This window comes from Patagioenas fasciata, chromosome 15, assembly GCF_037038585.1.
Source record: "Patagioenas fasciata isolate bPatFas1 chromosome 15, bPatFas1.hap1, whole genome shotgun sequence".
Classification (NCBI taxonomy): domain Eukaryota; kingdom Metazoa; phylum Chordata; class Aves; order Columbiformes; family Columbidae; genus Patagioenas; species Patagioenas fasciata.
Window position 1 is genome coordinate 11,230,602 of NC_092534.1, and position 25,212 is coordinate 11,255,813.

The window sequence follows — 25,212 nt, forward strand, 5'->3', positions numbered from 1 at the left end:
CAAACCTGCAGGCATAAGCATACCATTGATACTGTTATCTAGGAAGCAAAGGTTGTAAGTTCCTTTCATAACCGCACAGTCCATCCCTTCCCTTTGGGGGCAGAGTTTACGCGAGCGCTTCGCAAAGCCCAGCAGAGCATTAACCAAATATTGTATTTCTGTGCTTCATCGTTTGGGAAATCAGCTTGATACACACAGAGCAGCAGGAGCTTCAGTGACCGCAGCCAGTGACTGCAAGAGGGGCAGGGAAGGCCACTTCTTTTTACTGCTTCTGTTCCTCTGAAATCATGACTGTCACCTCAAAGAACTGTTTCCTTTTTCTGGTACCTCAAAAATCTCCTTCCCTACCTCTCCAGTCCAAGCCCATATCAACAATTTCCGAAGCCAGCAATTTTTATACTACAGAAAGCCATACAGCACAAAAATGGTTGCTTACGCTTGCAGCTGATTTAAAAAGAAAATACTCTTGGTGAGGCAGGAAAAACGTAGTCACTAAAACAGATATAAATAGGTAACTTCTAATGAGTAAGACACTAGGCAAATTATAAATACTAAACATTTATTGTTTTTCTCATAGGAAGGTTGCAAGATTCCATTTCAAACAATAGGACAAGGTCTTCTGTTGCTTTTGAGATTGTTCACTTACGGGGAAAGAAAGAGGAACGAGAAACTGGTGTAAAGATACCACCAGCAGCAGTGCAAATGTAGATTTATTTCTTACCTTCACCATCCCAGTGCTGAAGTGCCAAGCTAAGCCCTTCCCAGTTAAACACAGTCTACTTGAACATCATCCAGTTCTTGTGCATCACTAAACAAAAACCCCAGCCCTTCTTCGTTCACCCTTCCCAACAAGAACACACCCAGTACAGTGACAGCCTGGGAGCCACAGTAAAGCCTGGAGAAAGTTAACATGGTGGCACTTCATCAAATTAAACCTGAACAGAATGAAAATTTACAGAATTTAACCTCCAAAATCAGCCGTGCACAGTGCAGAGACATCCAGTAACGCAGCTCGCCAGCATTGGTTTTCCAGCTTTCTGTCACAAATACATTTTACACATCCACAAAAAGACAAAAGAGGAAAATCATAATCCAAGAACACTTTACTTTCAGTTTTAAACAGGAATTACTGACATTTTATGAAAGTCCATCGTACATCTGGGAATGGGATGCGAGTCTCTCCTCATAACAATTGCTCACAACGGGCAAAAAAGGCTCATTAAAAGTACCAAAAGCCAACAGGAGAGTTGACACCAGCAGCACACGGCGCTGTCTGTACCGGTGCTGCTCGCAGACACGCTGAGGTTGGCACATGCAAAGTCCCTCTCTCTGTCATCTCTCGTCGTGGCTTTGGGGCTCACGGCTTCGCTCCAAACACATCAGAACGTGATGTTTGCAAGACCTGTTTGAAAACAAAATGGGGTGGAGGGGAAACAGGTGTTTATTCTTATGTCACCTGTACTTCACGGCCATTACAACAGTTAGACACAGGACAAAGGATACTTTCAGAATTTTTTTTAACTTAAATGTAAAGGGTTTGGTGGGAGGAAATTAGGAAACAGGTCAATCTGAGCTTTAACCCTTTTCTTGATTGTGATGCAGGAATTAATCTGAATAGGCCAATCTGAAAGAATACTGAAGATAATCACGGCAGAAGGAACAACACAGGGGCTGCTGATGAACTAAGGGTCTGTCCGCGAAATTAAAAGCGGAAAGCTGTGGAAAGTACAATTAACCTGGGCAGTAAATTCACACTGGATGAAGAAAAACTGCTGTAGATTAAGGCATATCCTGCATTAGGTATTTGATAATCTCCTTTGGGATTTGTGCTTTTTGATTTTTTACCCAAAATTGTCCTTGGTGCTTCTCTAATCACAGCAAAGAATGTATTTACATCTGCTAAGGAACAGGAAATCAAATTTGCTCTTGAATATCGCTTTGTCAGGAGCAGGGAAAGGCAGACAAGGAGAAGGGAGGAAAAAAGACCAACTGACAGGCAGGGAAGTGTTCTGGAAAGACTAAAGCCCCTGAAACTGCGGACAGGAGCAAAGAAACTGCGTGTGCAACAGTTTCTGATTTGGACAAATAACAGCTGCAGATATCCATCCTTCACCTGAATCACAATTCTTGCCATTTTATTATTTCTTAAGCAGCAGAAACATACATAATGCTACATAAAGCATGAATCAAGTCTCTCTTTTTCAAAGAAATTCCATCCTAGGAGAGACAGCATTTAAAGAACAAAAAGAACATTTAAAACAGTTAACTTCAGAGGAAATGTTTTCCCCCAGGAGGAAGTAGCATGGAAAACTTAGTCTCAAATGGATGTAAATGGGGACAGTGCAGAAGAAGACTGGGCTAAGTAATACAAATTTATTTTTATGTTGTCAGGACACTGTGTTTCCATATACCATGTGCCCATATGGCACTTGATATGCATAGGATTTGTAAACCTTTCAGTCAGTACTGGTAGTATAAAGCAGGCAGTTATTTAAAGTAGCCCATACGGCATCTTTTGGTGTAAAAATTCAACCCCCCCTGTACTGGACGGGCTTCAGGCGCCTGTACAAACCCCCGCAAGGCTGCAGGGAACAAGTCCCGAGGTTTGGGAGGTGCTGGCAGCCCCAGCAAGAGGGAGGCAGAGCCCACTCCTGCTATGGGAGGTTTTCACCGGACACCTGGTGTACGCTGTCCCATCCTTCCCCATGAGATTTCAATGGGAAGGGCCATCTCCCAGACGCTGGAGGACATTACCCAGATTGCTGCTGTCCTTGGAAGCCCAGCAGATGCAGTAATGCTGCATTAATTGTTCAAACAGTTCCTTTTCATCTAGGAATTCAAGTGCTTCTATTCTGCAGGAACAAAAAGAAAAACCGTGATTCAAACTGGAGTCTCAGTCCAGTTTTTAATAAACTCTTCCTCCCTCCATAGGAGGGAAAGTAATGGCCAGCCAGGTAGTTACCTTTCTAGTAAACTAATGCAGGCATCTGTTCATAATGAAGACACCACCATCACTCCCAGCCTTTGTTGTCAATGTATGAAACAAGTAACCCACCAGATATTTTCAACTTCTCATTCCTAAAACTTCATGTTCCAGGACTAATCTGTATAACTTCTCACAAATACCAGCATTCCTCTTCTATCCCCTTTTACTGCACGTATCTGGCCTTGCTGGATGTAAGTAGACACAATAGTACAGCCCCATGGAAGCAGATTTACCCTTATCAAATGACTACAGCAAACAGTTGCAGGCAGCATTTCCTCCAGACAATCACAAGTCCATATCATGTCATGGAAGAAGAGTGACAGGTAAATCAGTGCAGCTTCTAACAGCTCCCACATGAGCTCATGATGAAGCACAAACCAAATGGTACAAATAAGATCTGAGCATTTTTTTCTAAAATTATTCTACCTAGGATTCCTACAGTAAGATCTTTTAATTTCTTCCAAACAAACGGGAGAACTTCTCTCAAGCTGTGCTTGTTTCAAGTTTAACCTGGCACATTCCTCCCTCTCACTCTAGATTACTTGAATACTGGAGTGTTTATTTTCCATGCTAAATATTTGGAAGGGCTGCTACTGAGGATCAAAAGGGTCTGAGGGGCAAAAGTTGCTAAATACACCCAAAGATGTGCAAGTGCTGCAGAAGAACACTTCTGTAAAGATTTTTATAAACAAAAAATGTTATCTGCCTCGTTAATACTAAAGGACAGGGTTTATGTAACCTATTTCTTGGTATTTGGAACAAGCGGAAGGAGCTGAACAGATCTAAGGTAGTCAAAAATGCTGCAAAAGAGCTACAAGCTATGTCTTTCCACCAGTGCCATATGGTACAATCACACAGTCATCGTTCCTATTTAAATAACCTGTGATTTTCAGTCTTACCTGTTCAGTTCCGTGGTTTGAGAAATCCCCATATGTGAATACTTATTTTGACCAAGGTAACTTGTTCAGCTAATTCAAACTATAGTTAATGAATGACTCATAGCAATTCACACTTGATATTATATACCTCAGAAGTTACTCATTAAAAAGCTTCCCCCCTTTTTAGCTTTTCTTTAATGCAAAAAAATTTAACAAAATCCATGCAGATTAATGACTGTTGTAACAGCCTTTAGTTACACCCTGTGTGCACTAAGCTCTGCCTAGAGACCCAGCCTTGCTCATGAACACGAGATGAATGGAAGACACATCGATCTGAGAGACAGACAGACCCACTGTTGGGCACAACTCTCTTCCCATTCCCTCTGCTTTCACAGAACAAGAGGTCACAGCACAACATCACTGTCCTGCCTGGGCTCATTGCCTCAATACGCTGCCAAGGAGCAAGGAAGGCGAGAACAGGACTGGCCACTTTCTACCCACTTGTAGTAGAAAAAGCAAATGTCTAAGTAACCTTATGTAGGCCTATGAGACTGGAGCAAACACCTGGATGTCACCTCCCTTGGGGACATACAGAGCAGCTGCCTGTTCTGAGTGTGTTTTAGGATTCCACTCCACCCATCTAGTGCTGCGGAGGCTGGATGTTCACAAGAAACATCTCAGGTGCTGTGAACACCTAACACGACATTTCTGTAGGATCTTTTATCTGCAAATTTCTGTCATGAGATGCTTTATATCGCACCCAAATAAATCATCACCACTGCCAGTCTACTTCTGGCAGCAATAACCCTCTGGATCATTAACACTGCTCCAGGCATTACCCTCAAGGCTCTGCAGAGCTCCAGACCCAGACACATTGTCTGCCCAGTCAGCATCTGCACGCAGCCTCCCCTGCTATATTGAGGGATCTCTTACTATGTGTTGATGTGTACTACCTTGGAAATGGCATCTGAAGATGACTTTGGGCTGCAAGTAAGTTTTCAGTAATACCTTTTGACATCAGCCTGTGGCAAAAAGCTGTATACTTTCATCATATCAATGGCATGTGCAGCTTCCCAGCCATTTAACAGCAATCGTTCCCTCTGTAAAATAAACAAGCAGCACAGTTTTCAGAGGACTCTAGGAAAAATATCAGAGAACAGTGTTTCCCCTGAAGGATTTTGTAGGCCATCTGCTTGACCTGTTCTTTGAAGAGCTCTTACACTCTTTTCTAAGCATCTGCTGTCAACCTCTGTGCAGAGAAGACAGTGAGCTGGATGGAGCTCTGCTCTGATCTGCTGCAGTTTGTGCAACTACTGAAACTAAGCGATATCGAGCAACCCTGGCACTGATAACAGGGAATCCCTACAACACAGATGGGAAAGGGTTTCAGCAGGTAGCAACTGCCCACCCCAAACCTGCTAGGATCACTGCTCTGAGCCTTCCAGAGCACACACACAGGCAGGACTTGCAGATGGATTAATTAAGATTAATATCAAACACGCTGAGAGCTCTGTGCCTCTTTACCTGCGAGTCTAAGGATCTGCAGACTTCCACTCCAGCCAGGTTACACTGTCGTCTCTGCAAGTTCTCAATCATGATCTGTCCAAACCGGTCCGTCATATTCACCTCAGGTAGAGAAGGAGACAAAAGTGTTCCCCCTTCCGAAAAGAATGTAATCGCAGTGAAAAGCAGTAACTTTGGTTAAACTCTTGAATTGTCTATGTCATAAGATGCACAGGATAACATTAAAGTTTCACATATTCTTATACCAGGTCTCACCTCCCACTGCCACAGCCTCCTCAGGCCCCTCATGTTTAGTGCCAGTTTATCGGTGACAAAGCTGCTGCCTCGGCAGACACGGGGACTCCGCACCACGTACTGAAAACCGGCTCTGCTTTTAATCGTCAGCAGCACAGTTCAGGTCTCTCGCAGTGATTTAGAGCTTGGAAGATCCTGTTACTAATTCCTGGAGCGACCCGGTTCCCCCGAGGCAGCATTTTTCTTCCATACAGAGCAGCTGTGTTCATGCTGATGTGATTTTTTGCTCCACTTTGCCAGAGAACACAGAGGGGTAATTATCTAATGTTATACACTCACATCCAACATTCAGCAGCATTCCTTTTCCCTCTGTCTTATCTAAACCAACATTCTATGGTTTTCTCCACATATGGATTAAGCCTCAGTTCTTCTAGTCCAATATAATCCAGCAACTGTATTTCAGAGTAGCTGCATACTCTTTACAGTGAGCTACAGATCTACAAAATAAAAAACATTACTGAAGAAATTCAGCAGAAACTGCTGTCTACACAAAAGGATATGGCCCGCTCTTTATTTTACAAGAAGAAATCCCACTGTTGAGAGCAATTTTTATTATTATAATGCATGTCTAAAAACGCCATTTTTTGTTTTACCTGCTCATAATTTATAAACATCGCCACTGGAAAAGTGTTTGCTGCCCACTTTAGGAGATCTGCAGATTGCTGTGGTGTCATGTAAACCAGCACACACTCTGCTACCAGAAGTGTTGGCAATCTTTAAAACAACAAAAAACACACAACAAGAGAACATGAAACATCTATAAAGAATTATTAACAAGCAAGTAATTTCATGTTCCCAAAAATTCTTAAAGGTGCTACCGTTTTTATGAACTAGACACTTAAGACTGAATGAAATCACTTCTTCAAGTTGACTAGAGCTGGGTTTTCTGGCAGTCGACAAGGACTCCAGTGGTTACAAAGCAGAGACACCAGGAAAAAAATCTCCCCTAAGTCAGCCACACTACGAACACAGAAGACACTGTATCCTGTAAGTGTTTTCTGAGCTGTGGGAGCATGAACTGAAGTACATACTAAAATTCATTTTGCAGAAGAATTGTACCCGATAGATAAAATCCACACTAGAGATCAGTACAATTAGGAATAAAATTAGACTAATTTCTTCAATATCTGTAGAACAAGCTTCACATATAATCTAACAAAACACAGTCTTTAGATTGCATGTTGCCTCTTCCCCCTCCACCCACAAAAAAACAAACCAAAAAAACTACACAAGTCATTTCCCTTAGAATTACAGAGTTTTCTTTTAATTGCTAGAACGAACAAGAAAAAGAGTCACTAGAAGTAGGAGAAATTCCACAGAGAGCAGCGAAGTAGGCAAGCAAGGCAAGATTTCAGAAGATGGAAGTGTAAAGATTTAAATGGCAATTTGATGCATTCTGCTTACCCATATGCTCTCTCCCACCCAGCCAGATAGCTGCTATTTATAGATCTTATATTTGAAAGGTCTGTCCATCATCCACTCAAAGCTTAAACCCTGCCCCCTCCAGAAGCCTCACACTGAACAGCAGAATCCCAGATATTGGCTTCCAGAGTCAAGTTCTCAAAGGACTCCATGGTAATCACTGTACCAGAAAGTCTGGGGAGCAACAGGGGCTTTAACTGGTGTGAGAGCATCATACACCCCAGAGAACCGACCACCACAAACACATTCTCTGAAGTCCAGGCTTCATCCTCCCAGCAATTCAAGAACAAGGGGCAAGTAGTTCTGCAATGTTTGTTCTTCTCAGGAAGGATAAAACACAGTGTGCAGAGCAGCCTGTGGCAAGAACAGCCGTGCTGCAGCGTGAATGCCCAAACAGTCACGGCAAGAGGTGTCTGAACAATCCCTGCTGCTCCGAGGGCTCAGGAAAAGGTAACCATGGAAATGGCATAATGAGCACCGGCTGCAGATGCTGTGCCCAAGCCTGACTGCACTCTCACCAGGGCGCTCCCACAAGCCCTCACCACAAACCCAAAATTAAATGATCTTACTGTATATCCAGGTTATGTTTCTTTAATTTTTCCTCCAGATCTGATGAGAAACGGAGATCTGCTCCCACTATGGAATAGCGAGTGGAGTCCAGGCTGTGAGAATCTGCAAGTTCAACATTTTGAGAGACTAATGGTTACAAATCAGAGAGATGCTGAAATTATAAATTAAAAAAAACACACCAGAACATAGGAGTTTGAAGTCAAAGTTTGATCTGTTATACCTAACAATGAACAGCAAACATTCACTTTTGTGTTTTACAGATGGTGATACATTAGCATCAGACTCCATAAGAAGCCTCTTCTTTTGCTCTCCAGCCTCTGTAAATGCAGATGGGTTATCCTGGCCGTTACCATGGTTTCGAGAAACCCAGAGAGAAGAAAAATGTAAAGATTAAAGGCAGCATTTTTTTGTTTCATTTGTAGAGTCTTTTTAGATGACCCAATGTATATACATGAGGAATTACACCAAAATAAGTATATCAATTTCTGAAAAACTAAGTTAAAAGTAACAATGTTCCAAACATTAATGATATAGCTACATAAATTAACAATACACAGTTACATAATATATACGGGTATCAGACACAAATTTGGGGGCCAAAAGAAGTTATTACGTAGGGTATTTAAGTGTAGAGTTAAATTAGGAACTGTATTCCGAGAAGCAAATATTCACCCTGAGATACAAGATGCAGGAAGCGCCTGCAAGTGCTTTCCAGCTTGGAGGAGGAACAAACCCTGATGTCCAAAGACACTTTGCACACTGGCAGAGCTGCCCAAAGCAGCAGCACCTGAGCTGGTGCTGCCAGTTACCGTGAGCACAGAGAACACAAGCACAGGACCAGAGAAGCCAAGCGGCTGAAGGGATGTGATGAAAGGGGTTTTCCATTTCGGGAGAGGAAAGGGAGAAAAAAAAAGCAGTAACAAAAATAAAAAGCAACTTGTTAAATTAAGCCGTGCTTCAAATGTTCTGGAAGATGTACCTCCATTTAGCTTTCAAGTGAACAACTGCTTGAAAATGGCACTAGCAAGTGACAATAGCTGTCTTTCCAGGAACACTTGTGAGCACGTACAGAAACCAGAACAGCTCATGCAGAGTTACAGAGGGAGGAGAGGAAAAAAAAAAAAAATAGGAAAAAGAAAGTTGTGCAGCACATGATTCAACATTTTGAGTCAAGGCTTTTTTCCACGTGCATGTTCTGTAAAAGCTTTACTACTTCCCACACCCTTCTATTTAAGTTTTTATATCAAGGCCACGATAATGGCATCAAAAAAGGCCACACAAAAAAACCCCCACACCACACAAATGAAAGTATTTATATAGTGTTTGGTTTGCTGTCCAGAGATACAGCACAGCAAGCACTCACCACAATTAGTATGAAATTAACGCAGTCTTCTTGTCTGGCTTCATTGACTTGGACATACCAGTACATTAATTATAACCAGAAATAAAGGACATTTTTTTAAGTGATCCAGTGACAGGAGTGGTACAAACACTTGAGTGGTGGAAGCAAATCTCTCTTGCTTGCACCATGTTGATTCAAGAGTTTTTAGCACTGAAGAGCAAAACCTCTCACACTTCAGGTTCGGAAACAGTCCTTCTAAATGGTTCCAATTTCAGCAACCAGAACGACTCACATTGGTTTTAATAAGCCTGTATTTGCATGAGCAAACCCCAGGGGATTTCTGTTGGGCTCTGCTGTGGTGCGAGGAACAGCCCGCGCGTTCTCAGCGCCTCTGGGCAGCACAGCAGAGCCCACTGCTTGGCAGATGCAGGTTGTGGACAAGGGAAAATAAACGGCCATATAGTCATAGGCTGGTTATTCAGAGTTAACTACAGGGGAAAATAAATTTAAAAAAAAGCTGATGAGGAATGGATTGCATCCTTCTCTTCAAAAGCCTTTCATTCCAAATCAAACGCAATCACTTCCACTTCCAGCACCCAGGCTGCCTGGTCCTCCTTTGGTCCATTAAAACAGAACCTTCTTGCTCCTCCACACATTTTCCTGCGAACCTCCCTTGACTCAAACACAACTGCAGACAGTACCGAGGCCGAGCTGCACACGCATCACACACAAGCTGATACAATTGCCAGAAACTGCGCATTTTAAACATCTCTGAAAACACCTCATCAAATATCCCCATAATTCATATATGTAAACATTCACAATCAATACTTATCTCTTGAAGGAAATCTTAAGGCAAAATATGAAATTTACACTAGTTGATTTTAAAATGCAAGGAGAGAGGCAGACAAAAAGAAAGCAAGAGGAAAGAGTTGAAGCTAAGCCCTTCCAAACTTCCTGGTAAGATTTACTGCTGGCTACCACCTTTGGCCTACACTTGGTATTAAAAAAAACACCCTTTATATATAAAGTCAAAAGGATTAAGAGATCAAATTTAACTAGGTAAACACCTTCAAGATCTTAAAATCAAACTGACAACTACTCCATCACTTCAGACTTAGATAACATAACTCGTTTATTGCACAGCAATGGCAGCTGATGATAGCTGGAATTGTTCCCAGCCTGGAAGTTAAAAGTCAAAGTACAGCCATAAACATCTCAGAAAATAATGCACTGTTAGGTCACGGTCTGGCACCAATTTCTACTTCATTGTAGAGTCTGATGCTGTAAGTATGAATATGTGCAAATATGTTGCCATCCTGATTGAGCAGTGTTGGTGCAAATGTATTTTACAATACCTGTCCAGCTACAGAGCAGCTGAAAAAGCAAGTTTTAGCTTGGTAGCACAGGCACGTGGCCTCCATTGATTTCTTCTTATGAACGAGAAGTTTTTTTTTAACGAAACCAATTTTTTGGTGGATGTGTAAAATGTATTTGTGACAGGAAGGTAGAAAAACAGTGCTGGTGAGCTATATTACTGGCAGCTCAATTCAGTGAAAATCCCACATTCTGAGCAATAATTCCTATCCAGGTGACTATTCTTCATGTAGCTTCTTAGCAAAGTTGCTTGGTCATGATGTTTGTTCTTAGAGCACAGAGCTACCTTCTGGTTTTCTGTGTGATGCTCACACTCAGTACATTCAGTTACGTACAAAGCTTCTCTCTTGTACTTGTCTGAAATGAAGCTTTGAGAAATACCAGATTCAGATTTCATTTGAGAAATACAAGGGAGAGAAGAGTGAAGGAGAGAGAAGAGCCCCAACCCTCCTCCCAAGCTCAGCCTGCTGCACGCATCTGTTCCCTGTGCACGATGCAGAGGTTGTTCTGCTCTCATCATACCACTTGTTTGTATATCTTCTGTAACTTCTGGCACAGAAGTAACAATACAGGTGGTTTAAATTTAGGTATCACTGCAGTAAATGAATAGGAGGAGGAGTTGCTTATGGTTGCCTTTGGACCTTCACTGCAATAAATATTTTCTTCAGAGGAATGTGCCACCAGCAGATGAATGCTCTGGTTTATGGTGGCCCTGGGGCATTCACCTGTCTGCTGCAGCAGTGTTATTCAGAGCACCGGGGTGCATGAACTGCAGCATTTCCTCTGCTACCAGAATTCAGAGTTTTCTTTTCTTACTGTCTTCTCAGATTAGAGAAACGACTTCCTGGAGTTTTTCCAAGAGACAGCACACGGGATACTATTGACTCAAACTGATTTCATCAGGGTTTTCATCCTAAGGTATCTTTGGCAGCTTTACAACCACCCACCCCATACAACCTATTCTGCTGGCTCACAGGCATGACAGAGTTGGTCTCACTCAGGTTGGTTGTTAACTGCAACATCAGAACAGGGTACGTCCCAAAACACAAAGAAATTTAGTTCGTCTTGTAAGCAGAGGATCATCCCCAAAGCAGGCATGCAAGTCAGCTGTGTTGGGTCACAAGTAAGCTTGGAATGTAGTGAAAAGGAGTTAAAATAACCAACTCCCAAAGCTGAACTAGACAGGGACAGAAAGTGTCCGAGTGGCACTGAAAGGTAAGAGTTCGGGATGTGTAATCTGCACTCGCAAGGTGCAGCACGCACTTCCCAGCATTGGCATCTGCATCGTAAACCAGATAGCGCTGACCTCTGACAACAAGTTAACCTGGTACTGCCTCAGCAATGTCACATCACTGCACAAATGCCCTGCTTTCCCCTGAGACCCAACGCTCCCCAGGAAACAAAGCTACTCAATGACAAGTGTCATCTCGCTGCACTCAAGGGCAGAGGCCACAAACATCTACACTTGAATTGCAAGCTGTGCTGTCATGGCTTTGTCTGAAGTGCAGGAGAAAGCAGATGTTGCCCTGAAGCCGATAAAGTTGTCTGTAACACTAGCTTCATGAAATGAAAATATTTACTGTGAGAACGAAAAGCAGTAGGAGAATGAGAGTCATGTCAATCGATATTAAAACGACTCAAAAATCAAATTCCAAGGCACCTAAACAAATTATTGCTGGTATACATGAGGCAGCAGTGTGGAAGTGATTTGGGAGTGGAGGACAGGTCAGGACAATCTCCTTCCACAAGATTCTAAAATCCTGGTCCATATCCGCACCCTGAAAACCACAGAAATGAGCAGCATTTTCCTACCTGGAAATGCTGCTTCACTGTGCCCCACCACACTCCCTGTTCCCAGAACACTGCGTTAGTCCAACAGCTGGACCAGGTCAGACCAAAGGTGCCCCCACTAGAGTCTCCTGCCTCTCACAGATGCCACCAGCAGCTACCTATGTAAAAGACAAAAAGAAGGCAAAACATACTACTAATACTGGTATCTATGTTGTTGTTTTCTGTCTTTTTTCCAAGAATCCTTAAATTTGATCTGGATTTCTGGACCATTCCTGAGCCACTGTTTTTATATATCTATTTATTATAGCACCCAGATCTTGCGCACAGGCAGCAATAATCAGTCAGCAGCCTATCGTTTGCACGTGAGGCACAAACTATTTTATCCACCCATGTGCATCACTTTATATTAATCCACATGGAATTTATCACCAAGTCACTAGTTTCCCAAGATGCTTCAACAGTTCTTTACCCCTCCGAAGAGTTCAGACTTGCCAACAAGCTGCCACGTACTAGTCACTCTATTTCCCGATCATTTCTTAGTGTTGAAGAAGAACAGATCCTGAGCAGATCTCCATCTCTCTCCATGATGAAAATTAACAACATATGGTACCCTCCATCCCAGCTCTTTATCCATATGAGAACCATTCCTTCTATCCACAGCTGTGCAATTTCTTTGGCACATTTTAGCAAGGGACATTGTCAAACACTATTAGTTGGATGTTCTTTTCCAATGTATCTATTGACCCCTGTAGAGAACTGCAGTACAGTTGTGATGCAGAATTTATCCTAACAAAAGCTATGCTGACTCTTCAACACTGTATTATTGCTGTGTTCCCCCAAGTCTGTCAGAGTTTCTACTAATTTGTTCAGCAGAGACATCAGTCCCACTAGCTCAGAGTTCCCTGGATTTCTCCTGGAGCCTCTCAGAGTCACAGCTGCCACCTTCCAGTTGTCAGGTACGAAGACACTTTGAAAACAAGAGGGTATATGCCTGTTAGTAGCTGAGCGAATTTGTTGTCAAGCTCCTTTAGATGTGTAAGAAATCTCTATTCATCCGTTTGATTTGTCTGCTTAGTCCACAGCCTGTTCGGGGGGCAGTTCCACATGCAGCAGAGCCAGCCCTGTGTCGTTAAACCAGAGCTCCCACATGGGTTTCACTCCAGCTGACCTGTGGTTATCAGGTGCCAGTTCAAACTGGGATTCCACAACAGACTTTCCCCAAATACCCGGGCATTATGTCCCATCCCACAGATCTCAGTGTAGCAGAGCCCGCGTCAGCCAGGTCACAGGAATATAGCAGCTCTGAAGTATTTAAAACCCAGCACTTAGAACAACAGAAACAGCTTCAGAGGAAGAAGCCACTCCAATGCAGTCAATTAGTGATACATTAATTGCTATTGACTGCTGTGACTTGCCAATTAGTAGCTTTTGATTACAGTACACCACTGCAACTTGATAACTTTGCAGTAATTTTACTGTACCAGATTTATCAACAGCTGCTCAGTAACACAAATACTATCAGCCCCTTCTCATTGACCCTGTATTAATGCCTTTGTAACAGTGCTGATGCAACACATCTAGCACAGACGAGATACGTTCTAAGAAGATCTCTCACCTGAAACACAGTGGTACTTAGGAGCCCATTTGCTGAGACAGGGCACAGGGCTTTCAGCTTTCAAGCCCTCAATGTACAAGGGAGAATTCTGCCATTCAAATCACATCTAAAAGGTCAGTAAGTTAAGACCCTCTAACATGTATCAATAAAATGTGCATAATACGCACAAATACACACAGTCAAGTCAGTGCATGGCAGTACTGTGATCCAAGCACTACGAGCCTGGGTGAAGCCTCTGCCCCGGGAAGCAGGAGACACCTCCGCACTCTTGACACTCCTCCTCACTCTCCACAGGGCCCTGTCGAGCCCTCCAGACCCTTGGCTATAATTGTGCTTATTAAAATCACCTGTAGATGGAATCTCATCAGGGAACACTGAACACAGGGTCAGGGTCACATCTGCTAACACTAATTAGTTGGTATCACAGATGCAGATAATTACTGTTCCTCCTAAACGGTCCAGGGCAGCTACTATAGAGTCATATCTGCTATTTAGGCACTGAAAACATAACTCACAGAATGTCAGGGGTTGGAAGGGACCTTGAAAGATCATCTAGTCCAATCCCCCTGCTGGAGCAGAAACACCCAGATTTTTTCCACAAGGAAAGAGGTTTTCAAATTACAGTCCTGACAGAAACATAAGGCTATAAGACAGTACAAGCACACAACACCACCTGAATCTCATCTCCTCTTCATACTAAAATGCCACAAACAGCACTGGCTCCTGAGAATGGACTTTGCAGACTGCGTTTCTTCTGTGAAGACCCACCTAAATGTAAAGACCTGTGCTCTTAATGAGACAGAAAGAAGATAGAGGAAAACACTCAACAGATATTTTAATCCAGTAAATATGACTATCAGTAGTGTTTTTCCTTTTCTGTAACACAAAAACCCCCACAACTTAAGCCACATATGAGAGAAAAAAAATCCCAACAGCTTTCTGGCAGAATAAAACCACTTCAAGAGAAGACGTTGCTAACATGGCACAGAACAAATGGGCAGGAGTCTGTAAGTGAACAAAAAAGCCTCTTTTCCCTCCCAATTCTCTGTCCAAACAGCATTTCAAACATTAAAAGCCTGCCCACATAGCAGAACAAAATGATCAGAAAAGTTTTAAAAGTGCTGCAGTACATTGCTGGCTTATTTTGAAGATGACTCACCTATTAGAAGAGAGTCCCCTGAATGGGATTCCATAATTGGTTTTGACAGGGGAGGTTTTGATCTGTAGGAAGAAGCAGCATCTCTGAGCAGTTAATCTTGTTTTACAGTGTGCTTAGATTTTTTTAAACATATATATGTGTGTGTGTGTTAGAAACAGACAGGAGAATACCTCTGCCCTCTACTGGAAATAAAAAGCTTTACAAGGTAGACTCAGTAGGAAGTTGCAGTTGAGTTTTATACTCAGCAACTCTTAAGTTTTGAGGTAATCGTTCAAGAGGAATCCAGACACTTTCTTCAAGTATCCTCCATAAGCCTCCATGTATCCAAACAGAATATCCATGTCTAGTCCCAGCTATCCTACCTCTCTAACGGAACATGCAAGCCTGGGAATTTACTGAAGTCTTCAGTAGAAAGAAGACTTAACCAATTCTTATCATCATGAGGCTTCTCCTGCCCATTATATTTTACATACTTAAGAATAAAGTCTGCTTGCCTCCCTAAAGCTTCCACATATCAACTTCTCCAATTTGGAATAGTGGCTGCACAGTCACATGCAAGACTTGCCTGTATAATGGAACCTCTACTCTAAATCCCAGAGCACAAAGAGTTTCTCAAAAGAGAGACGAAATAACTGTAGCTTGCAATTCATGACATTTTGCTGAATTACATTCAGTTCCACAAAGCAAAACATACTTACTTGATATTATGTATTTTTCTTGAAACTATCATTGGAAAATCCACTTCAAAATACTTTCTAGGGAGAAGATTTTCATCCTGAGAAGTAGAGTAAGACTAGAATTAGCAACATTCGAGTTTCACATGCACATGACAAGAAGATACAACCTTAAGTCCCAAATAGTTTTGGTTTAGTTTATTCCGGCATTTGTAACAGTAGTATAACTTTGTCTCACTGCTTTAAAACAAACAAACATCAAAAACCAAACCCAAAACAGTTAAGAGACATTAGAATGTCCTCTAAGCATTACGGAAACTATTTACCATTTTATGCCACGCAGCAATCCTAGACACTAGATCACTGAAACGTACATTCCAACAACGTATTACCAGGATCTAGCAGAGTGCAGCAACAGAAAACTATTAGGACATTTCCCCTGCATCTTCAGCATATTCTTCTAAGAAAGGAATTGTGAATATTTTACACAGAAAGTGACCACATTCCTTAATTCATCCTCAAACTGAAGCCAGACTATGAGCGCACCACTTTTCCTCCACTACAAAAAAGGGGGAAAACCTCTTCATTTTGTGTTGTCACCATCTGACACCCTGACAGATAAGCCGTACCAAGTTTCTCCCCATGCAGCAGTCCTTTTGTGATGGATATGAACTGCCAGTTCCAGCCTGTCAACCTCATGAATTTCTGAACAGTAGATTAAATCAGTAGTGAAAACACTGAAGCACTTGATTAACTGGGTCCCATCTTCTGTATGTTAATTATACCACACCTGCTCTTTACAAGGAGAAAGAATTGGAATTACAGGCCTCACTTTAGCTTTAAAAAAAAAAAAAAATCACTGCTATAGGAAAATTAATAAAACTATTGACATAGTTTTCATAGGAATGTAGTTAAGAAAAATCTTCACATCTCAGAAAAAAAAAATCATTCTTTTTCCCTTCCGCTGACTGAAATATAATGAATTGTGACCAAGCAAAGTGCAACTGGCCTTCTTGGGCTTTCTTCCAGAAACCAAATTTACAAATGTAAATGCTAATGAGAAGATAGCTTAGAGGTGTTTTCACTCAGAAAAGTACCATCACATAATATCTGAAGAATGTGAATTTTGGCGAATTACACACATGCAAACAGACATATATATTTAAACATCTAAACTCACATTTTTATAAGTAATTCAGAAACATGTCAATAGAGCCTGTATAATCCTGTACTTTGGCACCTTATTCCTGTTCTAATACGGAATAAAAAAGGGAAACCTAAAGGCTCAGAAAGAACAGCACAATGGGGAGTTCAGCTCCGGTCCTGACAGCCCACTAGAGGTCAGCCCCGTGTCACACACATTCTGGTGAAAGTCAGTGAAAACTGCAGCCCCTCCTGTGCCCTGAACTCTAAAGGTATCTAAACTAACCCTTCCCCAGCAGAGCCTGGGGCAGAGCAGAGCAGGCAGCCCCGCACACCCGCTGGCCCACAGCAGCGCTCACAGAAACTGCTCCAAGCGGCCCCAGCCAGGTCTGTTACTCTCAGCTCTTGTTACCTTTAATCTCCAGAACAGGGTATCCATGCCAGCACCGAGATTAACAATTTGACAGTTGCATTCTGTCTTCTTTAGAAAAGCTTTAATCAGATAACTGACTCCATGAACACGAGCATAATAGCCTGTTAACAACAACAAAAAAGTTATTTTTATTACTTTCATTAAATACTTGGTATTTAATACGTACTAAGATTTCTACGTAACTTTATACACTCTCTACTTAAATAAAATGTACTTCTTAAGAAGAATAATTTTCTCTTTTTAAGATACCTAAGTGGTTTGGGTTTTTTTTTATTACTAACAAAATCTGACGCACTGATAAAACAGGATTGCTTGGGTAAATAAAAGTTTTAGTCAAGTTTCACCTCAAACTGTGCAGAATGCTAGCTATGTGCTAGTTAGTGTGCACATTTTTGCAGAGATCAGAGCCAACACAAGCTGCTATCCTGGGTCAAATCAACATTTTTGATTGCTTTGCAGAGATTACTGCACACTGAGACACAGAGAGACATCCCGTCCAGAACACAGAAAACAAAGGATAAGAGTTTTAGTTTAAAGAATAATATTTTAAAAAATCAGGTACCATATGGAACTATTACTGTGAAGAAAACTTGTCTTGTTCTTTCATGCATTTCCTACACTCCATAAATACCCCATATACATGGAGGGTTCATCAGGTGCTCCTCAAGACCAGTGGGGAACACTTTTGCACCGTCTTTGTTCACATTCACACACCAACTTGCCTCTGTTGATTTCAGGTGCTTTTCTCTCTTTGGCTTGTCTCACAAAATACTGGATATAAGGGTCCTTCCAGTAACCAACACTCACAGCAAACCTGTCCAGTAGAGAGGAAAAAGAAAACGCAAGAAAATAACGAAATAAAACCACCAAGACTGACTCTAAAGGATATATAGGCTGAAAAAGTCACTCTCTGACTCAGGTGTGCACATGCAGACAAGGTTTAAAAACCCTGTTGAATGGGTGCATTTATTTCAATTAAGAAGTTACAAAAAAACCTAGCAACAAATGTTGGTTCTTGCCATATTAAACAATCATCTTTTTAATGGTCTGTGTGCTATTCAATGAACTGTGAGTGAAGACCCTACTATCTTCAATACACCCCTCCTGGGGACCCAGCTAAGAGAGGAACTACCTTAAGTTGTTCAGAGTGCACACAAAACACATGTTACTTCTATAGATCATTATGCTACAAGCTGTTTGCACTTACTCCAGATCTTCTACATGTCTCTTTAACACAACAACAGCACTATGCTATTCTAACACAACTTATTAGTTTTACAATGGATTTGAAAAGGTAAACTCTCAAAAACAAACTCAGCTACCCAACTATTTGCTGCTACGTCACCAGCAAAGCTCAGAACAAACCAGCAGCAGCCACAGATGTTAAACTCATGCCCCAGTATAACCGAGAACCAAAACTCCTAGCCCTCCCAGCACTCACCCTTCCAGGAGAGGAAAAGTAAAGAATTCTGAAAAATATCAATTTTTTTCCCCCGACATATTAAACATCACTGAAATTTCTGACCATCACTGTTAGCCAGTGTGACTCCAGCTATCACTGTGTGCCGCTTAATAAACAAACTCCCTATTGAAAATTGGGTGGGTGCTTATTAATAGAAGTAGGACAGTTCAGGGCCAAGCCAATGGTCAAAGGTGCCGGTGCGGGTGAGCAGCCCTCCCAGAGCTCACAGCCCCTCTTGGGGACACTGTGCCCCTGTTGGTCCGTTTGTTCTCCCGCCCCAATCCCACTCGCTCCGGGGACACAGCTCTAGCTGGGTCTCCCAGGCCCCGGTTACGCTCCCGGCCTCAGTACAGACAAAAGACACCAGTGGGCACCTGGGAAAAGGGACTCCCTCCCCTTCCCTCTTCTCGCCTCCAGCCCAGCTTCCCGGGGCCCGGTCCGTGTTCCGCCGCGGCCCCGTGCGGGAGGACACCGGAGAGGCCCGGCCCACCCCATCCCGCCGCTGCCCCCAAGCGCCACTACCGTTTGCAGACAGACGCGTCCTCGCACGTGCCCCGGACCGCCTCATCCGCCTCGTCAAGGCCAGCGGCAGAGAGGGGGTCGCGGGCAGCGGCCGCCATGGAGGGCTTGGGGCTCAACCGCTGCCGCCACCGTCCCTACGGCCTGCCCCCCGCCACCCCTTATTGGGAGGCCTCCGCAGCGCGGCACGCCGAAACCCGACGATTGGCTCACAGCCTCATCCATTCCCGTAACACCCAATGAAAGAAGGCAGGCTCGATCGCCCCGCCCAGGAAACGGTGGCGGTACCGCAAGGGAGACCGGGAGCAGTAGTCTTGGGAAACGGCCGGCAGTAACGCCGCGGAGGGCGCGGGATGGGGTTAGACCCCGGGGCTGTCCGCTCCGGGAGGGGCGGTCCCCGCTAACCGAGCTCGGCCCAGCTGCCGCTCCTGAAGCGGCAGCGCCCCCGAGCTGCGAAGGGCCAACATCCGGGTCCCCAGCCGCCCCTCCCCTCCCGGAGCCCCGGCTGTTCTTCTGGTGGTGAGGGCGGGGCCGGAAACGATGGTGGGTTCCGGTGTGGGCGGGGCCGGCGGCAGCAGGGAGGAGGCGGAGGCCGGGGCCGCGCTCTGGTGGCGGCGGCGGAGCAGCGGGTGCCCGGCGGGAGGCCGGGGGAACGGCCGCCGCCATGAAGAAGCAGTTCAACCGCATGAAGCAGTTGGCCAACCAGACCGTCGGCAGGTGAGTGACGGGACCAAGGAGCCGGCGTGGGTGGCGGCTCCGTTTCTCCGTGCGAAGCGGCTGCCGGGGAGCGGGCGGAGGCTCAGCCACAGTCCCGGCGGGGCAGGGGGGCTGGGCCCGGTGGGGCTTCCCGCGCCGCGGCCGACCGGGGCCTTTTGGGGAAGAAGAACCTATGTCAGTTCGGGAAGCGCCTGTCGGGACAGGGCACTTTACTGCTGGGAAATTAAAAAAATAAAAAAGGGCAATAAGGAGTTTCTGGTCATCGGTTTTGGCGCCGGGGCGGCCGGGCGGGTGTGTCGGTTCGTCGGTTTCTGGAGGTACCGGGGTCTCCGGTCTGTCCGTCTGTGTGCTCAGTTCCAACTCCCGCAGCCCATGAACCGGAGCCCGTGCGGGTGCTGGGGGGTCCGCAGGGGCTCCCCTTGGCCCTCAGCGCTATTTGCATGGGGCGCTTCCTGCATGGGGTTTTGTGACTTTCAGTTCCTTTGTTACTAAGTTAATACTGAATTATTTCGTCTGTTTGTCACTCCTCTTCACGTTTAAGACTTCAGAGAGTGCATCCTCTGTGACTTAACTTTAACAAAAATAACAGCAGCCTCACAGGTGTCACCGCCAGCGGCTTCCAGGGCTCTGATGTCTGGAAAGTCTTTAGCCTGATCCTGTGGAAACAAATCCGTGCACAGACACAGGAGTGTATGTGTCCACCCGCCGCCCTTTGGGGAGCTGGAAACGCAAATGTAACTTCGCTGCGTTTCTAGAACAGTTCTCCATTTTTTTCCCCTAGAAACTGCTCTCTGCTTTTAGTGAAAACTTAGTCTGAAACTAAGAAAGTACTTTCAGTACTTTTACTGAAAGTATAAACTTTCATGTTATCTGAGTTTATACTTTCATGGCCTCCGCTCCAATAAGTCATTTAATAAAATGTTTGTTTTCTTTGGGGCCTACACACATATAAAACAGCTCAAGTGTGTCAGCTAAGAATGGCTAAGTAGCAGATTTTTTTAATAGTGTATTTGTTTTTCTATAAAAGAGAGCATAACTTCCAAACCAATCTGGTGCCCTTCTGTTCTCATTTTATAGAAATAAATGGATTTTTTTAATATGCATATTCTTGAAGTGATTATTGCCATTCCGTTTTTTCAAGTGTTAGGCCTGCAGCTCCAAATCCCAAGTGGAATTTCAAGTAATCTGCACTGTACTGAGTGGGATAAACATCTCAGGCTGCTTTCTACTTCAAGGGGAAACTGAGAATGAAATATGGAGCAGTGTTTATGGTTGTGTGCGGGTTGGGAGGCTCGCAGTGACCTTTGCCTGCCTGCAGCTGAAGCTCTTGGTGCTCTCAGGGTGTGGTTGTCTGTGCTCCATTATTACTCAAGTTTCTTTGCCAGATAGTCTCCTGGTGCCTTGGCATCTGCGTCCCCAGTACTGAGATTTTTTTAGTTTCATTAAAATACAGACAAGTACCTGCAATTGTTTTCCTTTAAAAACTACTTAAAATGATACTGACTCATTTTTATAAGCTTAATTAAACTCTTTCTCTCCTGTTTTAGTCAGCGTTAAATACAAGCATGTCCTTAGTAGTTCTGTCTTTGCTTGTAGTGTGTTTTTTAATAATAAAGTATTGTAAGTTAGTTGTGAGCATTCCTTTATTCTTTTATTTCAATTGAATAGAGGTGAAGAATCTCTGAACAGTGAGGGTAATCCTACAGTTTTGACAGTGCTTGTTGCCTTTTTCACATAGAAATTATATTCTCATATTTGTAGGTCTTTTGAATGAAGCAAATTGACCATTCTAGGGGTTGGTTTATGTAGTCTTGGTACAACAGTATGGTACTTACTTTTTTTGTTGCTGATCTTGATATTTGTGTCTTTCCAAGAAAGAAAATATTTATAGAAAAATGTTTATGTAATTGTAATCACTTTCATCACTGTAAATCTGCGGTAATTCTACTGAAACTCAGGAAACTTGGTTTATGGCTGCGATTTGTGCATGGGAGGCGAAGAAACGAAGCTGGGAGGTTTGTGTTGGCTTTCGCGGTGTGTGATCACTGGGATGTGTGTGATGTGGGGTCAGAGCAGTAACTCCTCAGCAGGAAAAATCAGCTGGTCAAGAGCTTCATTAAAGCAGAGGAATGGCACTTCTGGGAAGCCTGCGTGTCTGCATGGACAACGTTATATAGAATTATGAAACAAACGTAGGAAACTAATTAAAGAGGGGATTAGCTGAGTGGAACAGGATTCCACAATAATTAATAGATGGGTTAAATATTTTGCAGTAGTTATCTTGTGGATGTTGTTGGATGCCTGAAGACAGGTATTCAATCTGCCACCAAGTACTTGATGTGTTTGACAGGCTGGTGGTAGGTGCTGCAGGTGTGCAGACATTTCTGCTGAGGGGGAGAACTCGAACTCTGGTTAACTTATAAAGTAAAATATCAATTATTTGTCTATGTGAGCCTGGAGGAAAGGGAGAAATGAAACAATATCTTTTGCCTTTACTGGAAAGCGGCAGCACGAGCCCGGGTCGCTGTGGTTTGGTGTCAGCTGGTGGTGTCTGCTGCAGAGACTGTCCCAGCCTGGGCTGCCCCTCGTGGGGAGGTGGCACTGGGACTGTCCAGGGTGGCCTCAGTTGAGTCCCGAGCTGTGGATCTCGGTGTGAGCACGAGAATCTTGCATCTACTCAGTGACAATCGTTATATATACAAGAGCTGAATTAACGCATCAGAATAAACTGGCATCTTGACTGTGATGGATATGCAGCTAATCACACACAATAACCAGCTCAAGTCTGACTTTATTTTGAGTTACATCCAAATTTCAGCATAAACAACTGGAAACAGCCTGAAACTTATAGTTATGTTTGAAAAATTAAGTGGGGGAGGGTGGAGAAGAAAAGAACAACCTTCATTTTGAACTTCATGATTTTCAGGTGGCCTGTGATTCCTGAGAAGCTGTGCACTGACATTGCCCTTAATGGAATTTATGCATTAATTCCTCTAAATCCTCATCTGTTTTGAGGACCAAGGCTTGTGCCCACAGTTCATTTTTCCAGACACATGTTTCACGTGTGCTTTATTTGGGCAGAGTGAAATGAAAGGCTTTAGTAGGTGCTGGCTCAGCAATGTGTAGGGTGAGGGGCTGGTACCTCCTTGGGCTGCTCATTGCAGCAGAACGGAAATTGTTATATTGTGCGTGGTGTCAACAAGGTAGTTCTTCAGATATCTATGAGTGCTTGTCTTATAGTTTTCATACCCTCTTATAAATCAGGGAGGGAGACAGGTTTTGATTAGAAGCTCAGGAAGTGTTCTGCTGTAGCAGTCATCTCTAATGAAAATAAATGTTTGGAGGTATTGTCATTAAAGGCTTTCAAATGATGCTCTAATAATCATTTGAACTACATAGCTAAGTAATTATATGAGGAATGAGTCCACAGAGATGTATCATGCTGTTTACTTACAGAAAAGCAGGTTGGTAATTAATGACACTTATTATGCTGTCTAACGATTTTACGTGAGTGGGGCTTTCCTGCCTCTGGGGACACCACTAGTGATATTGTTCCCATCAGTTTCTTTCCTCAGCTTTTAGGTGCAATGGGCAGAGTACCATACAGATTGAAATGATTCCAGCCAACTGGTCTGCAAGGTTTATGTCCAATGCAGTCAGCTCAGATCCCAGATACACTTTCTGTGTTCCCAGGAGAGATTCTCTACCTGTTGCTGGCTGTGCGGTCATTTAAACCAGGGACAAGCAGATCTGACTAACTAGAAATCTGGAAGAGACCACAAACACCTTAGAAAGATGGGGTTTTTTGCAAGAAGCAAACTTACTATAGTTTCTTTATTAGTTTTCTACTGTTTAAGTACAACTTCTGATACACAAATAGGTTTTTCCAGGCCTTGTACACAGGACATTACTGTGACTCAACAGAGTATTTGAACGTATCTTTTAATAGCTCGTGCCCTGCATAAAATTTACTATGCTAAACTATATTTAGTATTTCTTCAAGCCACTTGGCAACCTGTAAGTTGGAATAACATAATTATTACATTAAAATAAGTTATGTTAAAGGGACTATAACTGAATGATTGTGTATGGTAAGGAGCTGCCTACATCTGATTTGTATGGGGCTGGATTGCTGGAAAACAGTAACTTTCAGTAATACTTAAGGGAAACAGTGGATGGTCCAAGTTACCAATATTTTTGTCCTGCTGAAGTGTTATCCATGGATTCTGGTCTTCAGAATTGTTCTGTGAATGATTACTTAAGAAAGCTCTTTTAATTCTTCATCTTTTGTTGGTAATGCTTTGCAAACCGGTGCTTTGGAGCATCCAGGGTGGTGAAACAAGAGTGCAAAGCACTTCAATCAATAGAACATTAACTCTGTAAAGGCATTTAATGTCAAATAAATACTTCTTCAATGTTTTTCTATTTCTTGTGTGGGGGGAAAAAAAAAGATTGACCCTGGTATTTGAAAATTTCTGGCCCACCCAAACAAGCTTTTAAAAAAATTAAATACAATAAGCACTGTTTACTTGGAGTGCTTGTTGTCATTGGTAAATACTTGAAAAAGTGGTAAACAACTTCAAAATACGTTCTTATTTATGGGTGGGGGAGAATCTGCTTTGTGGTCGGTCTTTAGGTTGACATTTGTCTGTGTCTGAGTATTCAAGAAAAGAAAAAGAAAAATGTGGTTTCAGTGTTTATAATAGTTATCTTAAACATTTCCTGTTTATCTCCAAATGAAGTTTGAGGTCTCTTCAATTAGAAAATTTACTTAGATCTTTCTGGATGGCAGATTAATTCAGTGGCAGATTAATTCAGTGACAGGTTTAAAGAGTCCGAATGGATTGAATTAAGGGGTTCTGTTTTGTTGAATGTGTGTAGACTTCTGGACTTCGTGTAACGAACTTTGAGGACTGATTGAAATAAAATGCATGTGAATGCTGAAGCGCTCGTACACTGATAGTAAAGGAAATGTGTTTTCTAACCCTGTGCCCGGGGGTGGTTTGGCTGTGGAACGGGCAGAGCAGGGGACGGGAAGCTTTACAGTGACAGAAATGCTGGAATTGGCACATTCAGCTCCCTGAACCATTCGTTCCCTCTTCACCACTCCTGGGCTGCTGAACGGGCTGTGCAGAAGCACCAAACTTTGCAAAATGGTGTTTCCATTCCAGCCGTAAGCACGGAAAGAACCAAGTCACCCCTCTAACATTGCTGGGCAGCCTCCGCACTGTCAACAAAGTTTCTTGGTATCTGCATATTTATCTGTTTCCTGCACCCTTTGGGGAAAACTGACACAATGCAATGCC

At 43.2% G+C, this 25,212-nt stretch overlaps 2 protein-coding genes across 7 annotated transcripts in view; one reads left to right on the forward strand and one right to left on the reverse strand.

Moving 5' to 3' along the window:
- Window positions 1-542: 542 nt before the first annotated feature.
- LCMT1 (leucine carboxyl methyltransferase 1) lies at window positions 543-19,665 on the reverse strand. Of its 2 annotated transcripts, XM_065851123.2 has the most exons (11): window positions 19,193-19,665; window positions 17,931-18,022; window positions 17,188-17,309; window positions 15,657-15,733; window positions 14,959-15,020; window positions 7,674-7,776; window positions 6,276-6,396; window positions 5,389-5,490; window positions 4,873-4,964; window positions 2,755-2,852; window positions 543-1,402 (listed from the first exon to the last, which is right to left on the reverse strand). In XM_065851123.2, the coding sequence occupies exons 1-11, from the start codon at window positions 19,288-19,290 to the stop codon at window positions 1,380-1,382; spliced, it is 990 nt and encodes a 329-aa protein (XP_065707195.1). In that variant the 5' UTR covers window positions 19,291-19,665; the 3' UTR covers window positions 543-1,379. The 2 variants fall into 2 exon arrangements, with proteins under 2 accessions (XP_065707195.1, XP_071671400.1); XM_071815299.1 differs by lacking the exons at window positions 17,931-18,022; window positions 19,193-19,665 and adding an exon at window positions 17,771-17,898.
- Window positions 19,666-19,732: 67 nt separating this feature from the next.
- Window positions 19,733-25,212, forward strand: part of ARHGAP17 (Rho GTPase activating protein 17) — a 39,267-nt gene continuing 33,787 nt past the window's right edge. For 3 of the 5 annotated variants that reach the window (XM_065850330.2, XM_065850331.2, XM_065850332.2), the window contains exon 1: window positions 19,733-19,906. In XM_065850330.2, coding sequence (XP_065706402.2) covers window positions 19,854-19,906 — 53 coding nt within the window. In that variant the 5' untranslated portion in view covers window positions 19,733-19,853. The remainder of the gene's footprint in view (window positions 19,907-25,212) is intronic. The other 2 variants (XM_065850329.2, XM_065850333.2) reach the window with 1 other exon arrangement.